General features: G+C 44.6%; 1 protein-coding gene across 3 annotated transcripts in view; it reads right to left on the reverse strand.

Annotated features, from left to right (window-relative positions):
• The window catches only part of COX17 (cytochrome c oxidase copper chaperone COX17), a 118227-nt gene that overhangs the window by 62630 nt on the left and 38350 nt on the right, over positions 1-17247 (reverse strand). For all 3 annotated transcript variants that reach the window (XM_069635732.1, XM_069635734.1, XM_069635733.1), the window contains exon 2: positions 1265-1405. In XM_069635732.1, the coding sequence (XP_069491833.1) occupies positions 1265-1383 (119 nt within the window). In that variant the 5' untranslated portion in view covers positions 1384-1405. The remainder of the gene's footprint in view (positions 1-1264; positions 1406-17247) is intronic.

Consider the following 17247-nt stretch of genomic DNA (forward strand, 5'->3'; position numbering starts at 1 on the left):
CAGGTGACTCCTGTTCCTGGGCAGCTCTGCAGATCGTACTGTTCCTGGGCCTCATTTGTGGGGACAAGAGGGAGGACGTCGGGGGGGGGGGGGGGGGGGGACTCCTGCACTGCACCGGGACGGTCAAAACTTGCAAACGGCAAACTTCACTTTCAGTGGCTGTTCAGTGTTTCAACTCCTCGCATCTACCGCAAATAGCAACACTGCGATTCCTGGCTGTCCAGATGGACTTTCCTTGCTTCTGGGGTCCCACACTCTGTTGAGGGGGCTCAGACTCGGGCAGTCCTGCTTCCTGGGAGTCCAGAGGATCTTCCTGGAGCTCTTGGCCAACTTAAAAGCAACACACACAAACTAGTGTTCCTCTCCCTGGCTCTACGGTGGAAATTTAACCAGCTCTGAGATGGATGTCCAGGTGGCTTACTTTGGAGTCGATTGGTCCCACCAACTCAAGTGAAGAGGTCGTCCTTGCAGGGGCTTCTCTGTCGATGCGAACTTGGTGTTTCGCCACTGCAGCAGGGCTTCACTGGGCAAACCAACGGTCCAGGAGTTGCAGCAGGCGTCTCTTCAAGTTCTTCTTCGGTTCTTTCGTCCAGTGGTCGACTCTGCCTTCCAAGCCAAAAGACCTTTCATACAATTCTCTCCCTTTCATTCCAGCGTAGATGTCACTCACCCAGCAGGGTGTCTGTCCTTGAGGACAGTCAGCCAGCCAATCACAGAGTGCATTTGGGTCTCCTAGGAGACTAAACACAGGGAGTTTCGGGCACCTCCCTCACTTCCTGCCTACCCCAGACACCCAGGAGCCAGAGGGGGGCTTCACTCGTGAATCCCGCCAAAAGGCAAAACAAACAAAGGGACCAAACTTGGTTTGGCACGCAGAGTAAATCTCAAGAAGGACCTTTCCACAAAGAAATGGCGAAAAAAGAAGACTGGGGCCATTTTGACAAAAATGGCACCCTTGGGTGCTTTACTGCAGCTGCGAATGCAGCCCGCGGTAAATGCACACTACGGTTGTAAAAACGAAACCACTGCCACCAGCCATTCATTGAGGAACGGATAACAAAAAAAATGTTACTTGAGAAGCTAGACAAAGGAGATACTAGGCAACCCCTCCAGCACCCTATTGTTAAGATAGTGTGTGGTGTGTGCTGGGTCTAGAATAGTTACAAATGGGTCTCTAAGGTAGAGGGAATTGGCACATTTCTGAGAAATCTCCCTAACAAGACCCCTTAAAGAGAATCCTGCTTCGTGGTGTAGATACACTTACCAGGTGTCCCGGGCCTTCTTGGTCTCTGGGCAGGCACAGCAGGCCTTCAGAGGCTTCTTCTCCGCCGTGTCAGGGCTTGAAGTTTGAGAGTCACAGCTTGCTGCAGCCATACCAGACATGTTTCAAGACTGAAAGGGATCGCTGAGGAAACAAAGGCGATAGACACGTCAACTGTGCACTCTGTACATCAAGTTCTTTTGGCAGAGCACTCATTTTTATATACTAAAAAGTGGAAAATAACCGGTATTCATGCTAACGGCTTCGGAAGGATGAAAGGGTGAGTCAAGCTTGCGTCCATATAAAATGACCTGCATATTACTTAAGGTGAACATTAACTCGCTGAGCGATCTCAACGGCTTGGATGACCTATTAAGTACTGACGAGTTTACTCTCAATTCACATTTCTTTTCGATTTTAGTTGTATGCGTAGAAAGAAAAATCATTTCAATGCACACAATCAACATTTAGAATGAATGCTAAGGAACACTTATTAGTTCTGACCTAAGGCATAAAATAAGCAGTGTCGCATAGCAATTTGCTATGCAATTCTGTAGGTTTTCTAGTCAAAGGGGCACTTGTGAGGCAAAGTTAGCTATTTAAGTTGCCCACTTTAATGAAAGCACAGCTCACCCTGCATTCCTCTCTTTCCCTCAGTGCTCTCTTCACTCTCTTTCTCTGTTCATTTGAAGTGCTAATGGAAAGTGTAGCAGTAATCAACTCCTCCACTCTTAAGTGCCAAAGGCATGGGTGGGAGAGCTATGCAAGAATTTATTTTTCTTATCAAATAATTGCAAAACAGAAGTAAGCGGGATAATACTTGTATTAAGCTTTCTATGTCCCATCTGTAAAAGACCAGTATGTGTCAACATTTTTTTTTTAAAAAGACAGTCATTTAAATTGCTAAAATGTAAGTGCTTATATAATTACAGTGTTGACACTGTAAAACACTGCATGATCTCCATGATTTACAGTTAAGTTTAGGTTAGAGTCAAACACTGCACAATCTCCATGATTTACAGTTAAGTTTAGGTTAGAGTCAATTATATTTCTTTTTGTTGGGGAAGATGCATCATATTGACGAGGGAACACTTTTGAAAATGTACATTATCAAATGCTTTTGATGGCAAACCTAGTTCTGCATACATCTTGCAACTGGTGCTCAACCCATGAGCGAACCCATACTCCGTGACATTCAATATTATCACCCTGTTGCTTTATTTCAGGTACCCAGAAAGTGAGATGACCACTAGTTTGTACCTAGTTTGCCCAGTTCTCTGCCTGCTACGCAATCCACCCCGAGTAGTCTTCCTTTCCTCTTAAATAAAAGAGTACACAAATCAGACTCACTTTGCTTTAGGATTATGATTGTATTATATATCACCACCCGCAGGAGACAGCTGGCCAAACTGTTTTCAGAGCGTTTTTAATCATATCTATTTGTTTGTATCCATTCATGCAGCTAACATTTGACAGATCCTCATCTATGGCTAAAGTCTTTTCGCCCACTCGCATAGACAAGTAGATTTTATGAAGGGTGAGTAGCATTTGCAAGAGATGTTTGAAACTTGTATTTAACATTTACTTTGTTTGCAGTAAATGTCAAAGAAAAGTTTCACTGTGCATGGCTGGCCTCTGTGTGGCAACAGTGTCCCAAACATAAAGTGGATTATTAGTGACATGCACCATTTTACAGAAATCGCATTTTAAAATGGTTTGTCCTCCGTTGCTATGGGTCGAGTGCATTTCTCTTAGGTTGGATAGGTAAATTAAATTGACCGACCTGCAGGTCTAGCAGAAGTTTAAAAAATGTGCAAGCCCTGTCTCCTCTCACTAATGTCTTGTTTCAGCTGTAAGCAAAACTGCTGTATTGTTGCTCATTTCATGTCGTGGGTACAAATAACTTCTGGTGACATTAACAATATTAGTACAACATTGCTAATCAAATGGGTCAGTTTGCTAATCGAAAGAATGTTAATTAGCAAACTCTGCTAATCAATTTTTGAAAACTAATGTATGCCTTGCTGACCTATGGGAAGGGAGAGAAACCTTTATGTAGCTGAACTTCTTATTTCTTTTTACACTGCCCAAAACAATACCATGTCTTAAGGCACCCTGGAGGTTCTTTACCAAAAATAAATAATCATTGCATTTGTGTAGTGAAAATATACAAACCTTCCCGAAATGTGTTCATTTCCCTTCCTCACTTTTTAAATTAACTAAAGCAACACACTAAGGGCATGAAAAATTAAGCATTGGCCAAGCTAATAGTTTTCTCTTTGGTAGAGGCATTTGTCAGGTGCTGCCATAATGGAACTACCTGGCCATACAAAGGCAACAGCTGTAAATGTTGAGAGTACCCAAGCATGATAGCAGTGCCCATCTACTACCACCTCACAAGCCAAAACTGCTGGCCTTTTGACAACCAAACCATAGAACTGTTTGATGGACACGACCCATTGAAAGTACGTCGCATCAGGGTTAAACCCTCTGCCTCCTGGTACGCGGAACTATCCAACAATGAGCACAAAATCCAGTCTTGCGAAAAAAAACTGTATAACACAGTGGAAGACCTCACCCTCAAGGCATCAGGTAGTACAGCAGAACAGACTGGTCGTTCATTATCAAATCCCAAAATGCATATTACACATGAACCATCTTGGCGCCCACCAACAAGAGTAAAGCTCTCCTCTTTGCAGTCAAGTACAACTCAAATCCACTGTCGGATGTGTAATCCCAGAGTTTATAAAAAAGAAAAAAAGCACAATGCGATCACCAACCCCCTCCACAATGAAATCGCACCAATGCTCTCAATACCATAATATAATGCATTAACACAAACCAGGATCGCCTTTACTCTCCGCACCCCCCCTCCCCCAAAGAACATTGTTGACGCACTCTCCTCACTTCAACAGATCATACACCAAGAGAACACCTTGCCAGTTGCCATTATAAAGCAGATCAAGAGGGATGCCCTCACCCCCTCAAAATTTGCCCAAGGAATCGTCACATGCACCTCCAAAAACACGACTCACCAGGCCCCTCCTCAAAAAGCCCAGCGTATACAGTGACTATGTTGTGAAATATAGACCAATCATCAACCTCCCATTTATTTGAAAAGTCATTGAGAAGGGAGATGCCAACCACCTCCATGATCAGATTAACCAACGTAGCCTGCTCTGCGATAACCAGTCTGGGCTCAGAACAAAATGTCACTATGAAACAGTCACCATCCGGGTCAGAGGATGCTCTTCAAAACCATGGACCAAGACAACTCATACCTTCTGGTCCTCCTCGACACCTCTGCCATAATCGACCACCTCACACTGACTGGCCAACACGTCACTTTACTGCCACCTACAAGTCGCTCCCCTCCCTCTTGTACCCACCATGCTTTAGGGGTATGTTTCCTATTGGACTTTGCTTGCAAACCTTACATCCTATTATGGTCTAGATTTAGGAGCACTAAAACTTCCCTTCGAGATCCATTTTGTGGTTTGCAGCAAGTATGATTCTGTTTGCGCGTCGGCTTCTCAGGCAGTTCTCAATGGGTTCACATCCCTCTCAGACCCCAAGCCATCCAAATGGGCAAAGTCACATCAGTCTCTGGTCTGTCTCCTGTGAAGTGGCACAAAGCTCAATAACACCCCCCCTCCCGCTCCCCCTGGTGATCTTTAGTGTATACATAGTCTCACTGGAATCATGGCCCAATAACCCTAGACATCTCATGCCACCAATACAAAATAATTATACCTTTAAAAGTCGGTGGTACCCAGGACATTTCTCGACTCAGGAATTTTCCTCGCCTCTATCCAAACCTGTATGACAAGCACATACCCGACACTCAATCTGACAAAAACTGAATTTGAACTGCACAGTCAACCACATAAGGATTCCTTTCAAGGATGGCTAAAGGATATTCACCTGGTGGCTTAAGAGTTAACCTGGCCCCGAGAGTTAACCTGGCCCCAGACTATCAAATGTAGACAGCACACCCTTCTTCAGTTATCAAAAAGGCCCAAACCGCCTGGAACTAGCTTACTCTCCTCTGGAAGATGAAGCCCTTCTTTCGACCAGAGGACTTCAGAACCCCAATCCAGACCCTGGTAATCTCCCACATCGATAAGGGAAATGTCCTCTTCACTGCGGTCCTGGTGATGCACCTGGCCTCGCTTAGGTATTACAACACCTGGTGACACAACTAACAAGAAACAAAGAAATTCAACCACATGTCTGCCCTCCTTAGGGAGTCGCAATGGCTTCCCATCGCAGCCAGAATAAACCTGTTCTATCTGTAAGGCAGCCACCGCTTGCACACCTGCCTACACAGCCGCAAAACTCTGTAGCTCGGGTGGGTCACGTTCCTTCAGAAGCACAGCAATCAAAGGCTTGACTTGAAACTGGCACAGAAAAACCCACAAGAAACACCTTCTCCTGCTAAGCCCCTACCTTTTGGAACACCAGCATTGAGGCAGACCAGGCCAACACTCTTGCAATCCAGGATTGGACTGAAGACCTTACTATTCAGTCAATACCTAGATTACACACAGGCTTCTTCTGCTCTGGCATCACATTCCTCATGCACGCCTGTGCATTCTATGCTACATATTGTAATCCCCATATTGCCCTTAACTTGTACATTGCTCAGGTTGCTTACTAGCTAGGCTTGTGCTATATAAAACCCCAAATACAAAGATCTGCATTTATAAACCATTTCCATTGTACCTGCTTCATACCATTAGCTTGGTCTCTGTCCTCTGTCAGAAGTCACTTTAGTGCAGCCTAGAAGCCAAAACGACAATTCGACCCCTTGCTCGTGTTCCAGCCATGCTTTTGGGCGTACGTTCCCTACTGGACTTTGCTTCTGAACCATACAACATTACTGTGGTGATTTGGAAGCACTAAAAACAACCCTTCCATATTCATTTTGTGGTTTTGCAAAAAAGATGCTTCTTTATAACAATGCTTCCCAGAATACCTTGCCCGCTGTTTCTTTCCCACCCTAGCAAAACTATGTTGGGTGGAGAATAAGAACCACCTGTGGCTGGCAGGTGCAATCATCAGACCCAAGGCAAGAGATAGTTAGCCTTAAAACAGACCCTCCAGAATGTTGCGGCATGAAAGGGTACATTTTGCAGCATAAACGTATTTATTGTATCATTTTTGCTACATTTCTTTATTAATTGTAGGGTGTAAGATTGCCACATTGGAGGAAAGAGGCAGTGAGTGGCACTACAAGAGAGCCAGGCTGTCATTATGTGTAGCTTTTGTACCAATTTAGTAGGAGCTGTCCCAGATGTCCCTGGCTTAACAGAAAAGTGTTTTGAGCAACATTTTTGTTTCAATGTGCTTTCCTACATAATGTTATTAACTGTATTGATCAGTTACTCCCCTTTCATATTCTCCAGTCCCCAAACACCCACATACCTCTCTCACCAACACCACTCGCCAATTTCCCATTCTACTCACACTCCCAAACCTAACTCTCAATACTGTACATACTCACATGCTCCGTCACACTGCGAAGTCACACTGCGAAGTCACAATTTACACTTCCCAGTCCCTGCCACACTCCATCATACTTGCACCTTACGCTCCCCAGTTCCTCCCGCAGTCTAGTCATTCTTTATTGCTACTTCTGCATCTTGCATGCTTTTCCCCCATTCTATCACACCCTTTCCTCATCCTTTCTCCCAATCTACCGCTAGCTGCCTCTTTCTGGATAACCACACGCTCCCTCTGCTTTCTGGCGCGCCGCCCCAGTGCTTCCTCTCTGCTCTCTTACCCACCACTTCCCCCTCTGCTCTCCTTCTGCTTTATTGCCTTTCACTCCCCCCCTCTATCCCCCACTCACCATACAATTTTGTTTTTCATTTTTTTCAGAAATGTTCATTTTGCTAGAGATCCTCAAAAAAATAGCCATCTAAAAATAGAGCAGAGGATATGCTACGTTTAGATAACCCATTTTTGGAAATGAGCAGGCCACCTTATTCTCAAAAGGTGACCTACACATTTAGACGAGGCTGAGCAGTAGCGCAAATGATGCGCTGGCCATTTGCTTTGAATACATTGATGTTGGAAGCCCTCTCCGGCCAATAATGTTCTACAAGCTTCCAGAACATTGTACTGTGACAGGCTCTTAAGGGGCTGGCCACTAAAATGTTATCCAAAAAAAACGCAAATGAGATTGTAGCGTTTCATAAATGTGCCGTTACACATAAAAAAAGAAAATGTATGACAGGGTCAGAAAAGACAGTCATGCAGTGCGCACCCTCCCCAGTGTCTATTCAAAGCAGGCGCATGGGTTGCTTTAGTTTTCTGCACAGTTAGTTTTCTGCACATTTAAAAGCTCATCATGTTATCAATTCAGTATGCGCTTTTAAATGCACAGAAAAACACCCTAATCCATGCAAGTGTGCAGAGGTGAAAAAGGCCATCCTAATGCGTGCAATAAAATGCGCCCATTCAGGTGCCCTTTGTGGATTGTGCTGCTTTTTTTGGCGCAAGTGATGCGATGTGCTTCCGCATTTCATTACTTGCATCAAAAAACGTTTTGAGAACCTGGCTCCTTGTGTCTTATTTTTTTTAAACAAGTTTTAATTGTTCATCGGGATCAGATTCAGGTTACAAGCCCAGATTCCCTTGGGCTTGGAGCGCTATAGAAATAAACAAACTAAACTAAACAGTTATAATCACTTATGTGCATTTTGCATAAATAAAATGTCATTTACTGTTGACCCTTCGTTAAGGTCTTTGACAGCACGGTTGCTCCCATGGTTTTACATTACTTCCCTAACAAGTATCCCTTTCCCCCCCAACAAGTACCCCCTCCCCCTTCTCCCAACTTGACTTGAGTGGTTTCAGTGGCCTTCCTCCATTTGGAGGTTTCCATCCGACCCGTGTGGGTAGTCCTTTGCCTTTTTTCTGGGACTCCGCAAACATGAACATTCTTAAGTAGCGACGGTTTGTGGAAGCAGGCCTCTGTCCTTTACGAATTCCTGGAAGGGGTTCCATACTGCCAGGAATTTCAAGTATTGCCCTGCTTTTAGGGCACATACTTTTTCCATTGCCATGACCCTCCCAGATCTTTACCCACCACCAGGCTATTATCGGGCCCGATTCATTCTTCCATCCTTGTGCCAGAGTCATTCTCGCTGCCATCAGTAAGTGTGTGGTAAGGGTAGGCTTATGCCCCGTTGCTGTGTATGTGCCTTCTAACACCACTCCTAGTAGGACCACCTTGGGTGCCATTGGAAGAGTTACTCCTGTTATAGCTTTTATGTGCCCCAGGAGCTCTTTCCAATATACATGTCCACCACATGTGATAGAGATCCCCCGCCCCACCCAACCACATCATCTCCAGCACTCAACAGGGTTTTTTTTTTTTATTTAGTTTATATAAACTTTTGAAAAAGAGTTTCCAACTCACAATTGCTTGGTGTCAGAAAAGCAGAGATAAATTAGGGTGCATCTTAATCTCAATGGTTTATGCAGCAGTTTTAATGTCCTTTGTTGCTATCCTTCCTGGTTCAATTTTCCAGTCCTTGTTTGGTTTCTCAGTTTATGTTTCTTCAGATGTTATAATCCTCCAGGTTTCATTATTCCCCCTTATTCAGTCTCTGCTTCCATGACACATCTATGGTGTGTTTCTCTGCAGTGCTACTCACGTTAGTATAAGTTTATAACACTGACGCCAGGTTTTGTAGAAAATTAGTCAGCCCTAAAATGTCGGGTTGAACCACTTTCGCCACAATTCTTCTCCACACAAGATAGGATATTGTTTTACTAAGTTTCCTAAATGCACAGATCTCATGTCTTTCAAGCTTCCGCAATACAATGCAAGATGTTTAAGCGTCTCCTGCTCTTTATTGCAGAAGCGGCAGCTTAATACTGCTACCACATTCCGAGTTCTTATTGCATAGCTTACCCTTGTGTTGAATAGGTTCATTCGAAATTTCATGTACAGAAAGCGATGTCTAGCGCTTGGTGATTTCATCAGATATTGCAACATTATTTTCCGATCTTTGGCTTCAGTTGCGGCATCTTTCATCAGATTATGTCGATTTCAATCATCCACTGTTCAACACCAATCCAATTCCCATAACCTTTTCTTAGCGAAGTCCGGATTGGTTTCCAAGGTTCTTTGATCAATGCCCAACTCTGCTAGCTTATTTCTGCATCCAATTACCCATTTGCACAGTACTGATTCCGAGTATCCCATAAGGGCATCCTGTAGTATTTTAAACTGGGGGGAGCAATCAGGTATGGTTATCTTCCTGTATATAGATAGCATGTTCCATAGTATTCGGGCTTGCATAGATATTAGATTAAGTTCATATCTAATGCAGGCACTCGAGATTCCCTTTTGTAGATGTAATACTCGCCTCCAATATTGATTTTCCAGTTCTGGACATTGGGTTGCAGGTAGTCCCGGTGCGCTTTCTGCGCTATATATCAATATTGGTAGCGCTTTCTGGTTGTAGTGGGCCAGAACAGGTAGAAGAGAGAATTTCCCAAATCTTTTATTTATAATCACTCCTTGACTTGATAGTCGTTTGCATTTCTGTTTTACGTTCTCTACCCAAGGGGCATCGTTTATGTTGCTGTTGATCCACATTCCTAAATATTTTGCTTTTTTCACGCATCTCAAGCTATCATTGTGTAGACTCCATTTAGGTATACGATTTTTGTTTTGTTTGTTGTTTCTTGTTAGGTCTTGCAGGATTATCATTTCTGACTTCGCGGAATTGATCTTTAGTTTGTTTTTCTCCACATAGCTTTCTAGAGCTCTCAATTTTCTTGTCAGACCAATTGGTGTTAGGTCTAATATAGCGATATCATCAGCGTAGAGCATCCAGTTTATCCGTGATCCATTGATTTTTGGTGGGTAGGAGATTCTATAATCTAAGCTTTCTCCAATATCGGATCGAAATAGGGCTAACAACATGGCTGCCAAAGGACAGCCTTGTTTCACGCCCCGATTAGTCCGTATAGCCTTGCTCAACGTTCCATTGGAGTCTAGTCTGACCTTAATTTGTGTGTCTGTGTGGAGTGCTTTTATGGGTTGGAGAAGATTTTCAGGGCATTTCCATTTCTTCATCTTGCTCCAAAGTAACGCTCGATCAATTGTATCGAAGGCACTTGATAAATCCACAAACGCTACGTAGATTTTTTTATTTTGGCGGATCGCTTCCATTTTTAAGAAATTCAGAATCGTCAAGTTCAGACCGCATCCAACCCCTTTAACAAATCCTGATTGATGTGGATCATATTGTTTGGAACCATATATCCAGTTTGTTAGTTGGATTTGCAGCTGCGAGGCGAAAATTTTCCCCACTACATCAAGGAGCGCTATGGGACGATAATTGATTGGGTTAGTACGCTCCCCCCTTTTTAAAGATCGGTATGACAGTGGCACTTTTCCAAGATGTAGGGATCTTTCGGTTCTTTAGAATGGCTGAAAACAACGTAAAACAGACCTCCGTCCATAACTCGGGTTGTTTTAGCATCGGATTCGTTAACCCATCGGGTCCTGGGGCTCTCGATGTACTTAATCTCTTGACGTTTCTAGAGATATCTTCTTTGGTTATTGTAATTGACCACTCATTCTCCGATGTGGTGGTTTCTTTTATCTTGATTTAATTATTAAAAAATATTCTCGCGTAATGCTTCACCCATAGTTCTTCTGGTATTATGTTTTTTATAATGGCACCTTGTGGAGTTGAGATGTTGTTCAGGTATGACCAAAAGTCACTTGTATTTCCATTGGCTAACGTTTTCATCATGCTTTCCGCATCGCGTTGCAGCATGATGTGTTTATGACTGAGAAGCCAGTTCTTGTAGGTTTGTTTCAGAGTTTTTGCCGTGCTTCCTGTGGAGGGTTTTGACCCATGTGGAATCATTAGACGGGGTAAAGATGGGGATTAAGCTGTCGCTGCCCATCATTTTGCCCCAGAACAAGAATAAATAATTGGAGTGGGTAAAGATGGGGATGCGCTGTCGCCGCCCATCATTTCATCCCAGAATCCAGGAGAGCTGCGCAGTTGTGCGCACACCAAAATGGTTACCTAACTTGCCACCCACCAGTGTAAAGAAAGGTCTTTGTTAACAAAATCCACTGTTACTGATGTCAAAAAGTTGCTGAAATCGTGACTCATTGTACCACTTTAAAGATTCAACCCTTTTTGTGGGGTTCCACATAACCATTTTACTGTAAGGAGCCCCATCAAAACAATGTTAAGCAAGGATTTACTACCATGTAAGAACCATTCCTGTTTAGAATGCATTAATCCAAGAAAATCCCAAAATTGCATGCAGTACCAACAAAATCCTCAAGGGGGCGCTAGCGGTCTAAACTCTGACTGGAGAACTGAGTGCAGTTTGCTGACAAAGGGATTTGACTCAGCTGACTTCAAAGGCTGCATTTTAATTAAAAAAATTAGCCACATGCTGTTCCCAGAGGCCTGAAGCCTGGGAAACCCTATCACCTCCAGAAGCTTCACACCAGGAGTTAGAATCTCACATGACCTCTTGATTGATAGAAGGCAGACTGGCTGGGAGCTTCCCAGAGACCACACAAAGGACCCTTTCCTCTGAAAGGAATATGTTAATTTTGTCTGTTTAATGTCAACAAAGCCCTGCCTGCCCAGAGGACTGACCCACCCAAGTCTTGGAGGCGGACCTCAACACTCTGAGGATTGAATTGAAAGGAAAATATATATTTTACAAAAACACTGATAACTCTTTGTAATCAAATGACAGAAATGTATAACTTTGAGAGCTTTAATTTAAAAAATGTACCTTTAATTCAAGGCCAAATTCGAATTTGTGTGATGTTCTGGGGCAAAACCCCATTGTTTATTAATATTACAGACTCCCTGTTTCAGCTAGACAAACGAAAATGCATTGGTATGTGGGTAGATATGTGAGGAACAGTTGTATAAAATTTAATGAAGATCCAATGTTGTTTAGCACATTAAAAAGTGCTAGAAGTTGCCATTTGTGAATGCAAGCTCCCAGGAAGAGCAGAGTTTGAACAGGGGATACCTCCTGTAATGCATGATGGGTGCATATGATTTTAAAACAATATGTACCTCTGCAAATATGTATTTGTTTCAAATCTAGATTTGTGTGTAAGTTGACAGGAGGAGTGGACTTTCTGCAGGCTGTAAAATGACATCACGCTGACTCACAGTTCATTCCCCAATCAAATGATAAATGGAAGTTTGACCAATTAGAAGCTGAGAGAGAGGTAGGGTCAGTGATGCTAGAACACACCCACATTCTAAACACATAAAAGCAGACAGACAGGACAGATAGGGACTTTTCCAAATCCATTTGCAGCGGGACGCTCTGCCGGAAAAATCCATACTTACCTCCATCAACCTCCAGAAAGCCAAACTAGAGACTTCAATCTATCCAGAACTAAGAGACCAGACCAGAGAGACCCAGACCAGCAGAGAGAGTGACCCAGATCACTGTGAAGTGCAGAGGCCAGACCAGACCAGACCAGAGCCCAGTCCAAAACCCTGACCAGATCCATGGCGAGGCCCATTTCACTCAAGAATATAGTGTGAGTACCCAGCAGAACTGTGTAGAACCAATCTCTTAGTTTAAATTCATCTAATTCAATCTATTTAACCTAAGTAGAACTGCCTCCTAGCTGTCACCTGTCATTTCTAGTTGCAAGCTGCACTTGTCATTTTGAGCTTTTGAAATTTGCAAACCCAAAAACGACCTTTATTAAATCGCTCATATCTCCGCGACCGTTTGGGCTAGAGACTTGCAATAACTTTTATTTGAAAGCTTAGAATCGTAGCTTTGAATCGCACCAAGAACCGCATTCCTACCCCTTATAGTTTTACCGCAATCGCGGAACACGCATCCGCGAATTTTACCGCGATTTGCAATTTCTTCACTTGTAAAAACTGCTGCTGTTTGCCTGATTTCATTTGCCAGAAATTCGTTTAACCTGCTAACTATCCCTGCATCATTGCTAGTGTGAGCCTGGACTAATATTAACTAGATACCACTCACCCTGAACCTCTGAAAGGGAATTAAAAGCGTTTCCAGCATATTTCTCATTCATTGCCAGCACATATCAAAGCAATTTGGGCCTGTGATTTCAAAACTCCTATCTGTTTTCGGTTGTCTAAGCTTGCTGGGATTGAACTGAATCACATTTGATTGCATTTCTGAGAACTGTGTGTTTTCCTTCCATTTCCTTGCCTTGCATAAAGGGGGGGAGGGAATAGCCAGAGAAAAGTGATTACATTGTTTTGTTGAAATCATATTGAGTATTTTCTATATTGCATTTTCATTCAACATTACATCCATTTGAACTCTATAAAGCATTTTCTACCACATTATACTTCTATACCTATTTACCAGTGTGCTACCTTATCCATTTCATCTCAACTCCTTAGTAATTATAAAGAAGTGTGCTAGTGCCAGATTCTCCGTTGTTGATCTTTATCATATCAGATTAAGTGTGCTATTCAATTATTAATTTATTATAAAGCGTGATATAATATATATTGTAAATTATCAAATAAACCTTTTAAACTTGCAAAACAGAACTACTTCTTGGCTCAGTGGGGTCAGGGGGATTCCAAGAGAGGGGTGTTATATAGGGGTAGTCATCCAGAACGCATGAACTGGACCTAAAGATATATCAATAAGGGTTTTCATTCAGTATTCTAGACTAGGCGTTAACTTGGCTGTAGTGCTGAATTGAATCCTCTTACAAAGTGGGGGCTCGAGCCGAGACGTTGGGTTAGATTTACCACTTGTGCAGCTTAATACAGTGTGCTAACTGACGGGATACATACATCCAGTCGGATCACCACGCTGCATTACGCTGTGAAGCATTCCTCAAAAGGGACACTCCAAGAAAAGTTCTGTTCTGCAAAAATAAAATACTAACTTCTGTAAGTCAGGACAGAGACCAATCTCTAGAATGACGACCTTAGTAGACATGAAAATAGCCAGAGAGCACTTCTTACATAAGTTATTTGTGAGAGGTGAGTGGACTCACCAGGACCAAACAGTCTGGTTGCAGGCCATCATGCAACAGGTCACGGAAACAGGGTCAGATATATATAGAGATCAGGGTCCATTACACGTGGCCCTGAGTGAACTATATATGGCTCCTAAGGCCAAAGATGAGCACGACAAGATTGTTAGGATAGCGGCATATTTATATGTATACATGGGAGCCATACAGAATAAATGTGCTGAAGGCCATGATCTGGCAAAAAGGCAACAGATGGCGTTAGAGAAGGCCCAATCTGATCTGGACTCTTCTGAGCAAAGGCTGCACAGAAGCCAGGAGTCAGAAAATGAGACCAGACAGTACATCACTAAAATAAAGGAGGATATGGATGTGCTGCAAAAGGAAAAGTCAGAACAGGATACCAGATTTCTGGCCTTGCAGAAGGAACACCAAGAAGGTTTGGACTCCCTACTGCAAAGCCAGAAAAAGCTGGAGCAACAGCTAGACTTCAATAGGGCATGTGCTGAGCAGGTAGTCACCCTGCAAGGCCACCTAGATAGAGTGAAGGAGGAGAGCAATAAACTGATTCTGAAAGACCTGGATACCCAGGCAGAGTTTGATCAGGAGCGCCAGAAAGCTGGTGCCTTCCAAAGGCAAAGGGACGACCTGGCGGCACAAATGCAGGCTCTTAGTCAGGAAAGAGACGCCTTAGGCCAGGAAGTCTGCCATTTAAAAAGAAAAATGGAAGAAAATCACCTGGCCCACCAGGGGCTGGGTGATCTCCAAAAAGAAAACCAGAACTTGGTAGAGCACACCAGAAGGGTGGAAGATGCTCTAGCAAGAAAGGAGCAGGCCAATAGGGACATTGCCCAGGAGGTAAACCTCCTGCAGCAAAGACTGGCCCAGTTCTCCAGGACCAACCAGGAAGCACAGAGGGAGAATGAGGCCCTCTGTCAACACAATGATAGGCTCCAGCAACAGGTAGCGATGCAGGAGAAACTGATAGAGTCGAGTAAGGCCTTAACAGAGGAACTGAAAGCACAAATGCAGGCTCTTGCATTGCAACAGGGAGCAGGGGCGGATAGAGATGAGGTCCGCTGGGAAAGAGAGATTCCTGACCATAACCGCAGGAGCCCTAACACCAGGGGCCTTCATTTTCCCCAGTCCCTGGACTCTGCCACCCCCATGTCCCCTGGCGCACATGAGCACAGGGCCACAGGGATGGCAGATTACTATCCAGCCAGAAGCATGGGGCTCATAGGCCAGTACCATCCAGGAATGGAGGGGTGGGCATCCGGGTATGGGCACCCAAGTACAATACAGTTCAGTGGGGAACCCCAGGAGAGTAGGCCCATTAAGGGCATCCTGAAAACCTCTGCCCAGTTAGGTCAGTGGAGGGGGTACCCATCAAATCCTGGCAGCAAGGAGGAATCTGAAGACTCCTCTGAACTGCGCAGGACACAGGAGACCAGGTCCCCACATTCTGCCAGCCATTCCCAGGCTCGCAGAATCCGGGAAAACCTCGAAGAACAGACGGGAACCTCTGGGAGCAGTGCCTCTGAGTCCGAGGAAGAATGGACAAGGGTTACCCGAACCAAAAAGGCCAATAAGGCAAAAAGGGCCTTGCTTAAGGACCCCTTAAAGCAGATTAAGGCGATCAGGAGCGTCATCACGCCTTACCATAAGAACGCTAAGTATTCTGTTTGGGAGCACTTAGAGTTGTTTGAACAAATGATGGAGACTTTCCATTTGAAGGACAGCCAAAGCTGTATTCAATATGTAAAGTGGACATTCTCCCCGGAATACTCCAGTTTCTTTGCGGGGCTGGAGGACCAAAATCATTTAAGATGGTCCACATATAAGGCGGCCATCCTGAAACATTTTTCTGTTCACAGAAATCCTCAAGAGGCTCGCAAGGCGGCCTACAATTTGCAATGTGGGGAGGATCAGGCCCCACGAGAATTTGTGCAGGAGTTAAAGCGTGCTTTTGCGCAAACCACCAGAAGGGTGCGCACAGATAGTAGAGAGTTTGTCAATACATTTTTCCATGCCTTGCCCAAATATATAATGACCCAGCTCGTGAGAGATTTTCATGAGAAAAGATCTTTAGACTGGGTCATTGAACAGGCTACCCGGATCTATGAGGTGCAGAAGCCCATAGAAAATAAAAGCAATGCCCAGAAAAACCCCAAAGCCAACAGCACCCCTGCTGCTGTCAAGGTGGCAGAGGTAAAGGTCACCCCCGTTTTGGATCTGGAGATGGGGGGGCCTAAAAACCTACCTGCACCTAATAATGCTAGGCCCAGAAGGTCCTCGGGCCAGTCACAGACAGGGAGCCAGGGAGGCAGCCCCACAAATGGGGTCCCTCGCTCTCCTGACTATGTAAGTCCTCGCTACAAAGGTAACAGACCCATCCTGGGTTATGTGTGGACTCCTCCAGCCCAAGGGGGGGGATCCAGCCAAGCACCTAACCTTGGGAACTTCCCTCCAAACTTCCCACCGGAGGGCAGAAATTTACCAAACCCTGGGCAGAACTTTTTCCCCAGATATCCACCCGACTTTCAGCCCCAAAACCATCCATCCTTCTTTCCCCAATTCCCTGAGCCCAGATCACTGAATCCGGGAGAGGGGAGGCCAAGGGTGGAGGGGTACCCAAATCTTCCCAACCCGGGGTATTACCAGAGGAGGGACAGCTACCCTTCCCGGGATCAGCCCAGGGGAGAAAACAGGGCCCCGTATCAGCCTGAGCGGGTTTCCCAGTTAGAGCGCCAGGTTCAAAACATGGCGCGGGATATGGGTCATATACTGAGGGCGCAGCAGAACCCTCAGATCAGCATGCCGGCGCAGAACGCACCCAACTCTGGACCTGGTGCTCCAGAACAATGACGGGGGCAGCACCCCGATAACTCACCGGTTCCCAGGGAGGAGGCACAAGGGGAAGGGGGGTGTAAAGCCTTGGAGGAAGCTTCCTTCCTCACTTGTAAACAGCCCC

The sequence above is a fragment of the Ambystoma mexicanum genome, chromosome 7p (assembly GCF_040938575.1).
Source record: "Ambystoma mexicanum isolate Mex_15411 chromosome 7p, UKY_AmexF1_1, whole genome shotgun sequence".
NCBI lineage: Eukaryota > Metazoa > Chordata > Amphibia > Caudata > Ambystomatidae > Ambystoma > Ambystoma mexicanum.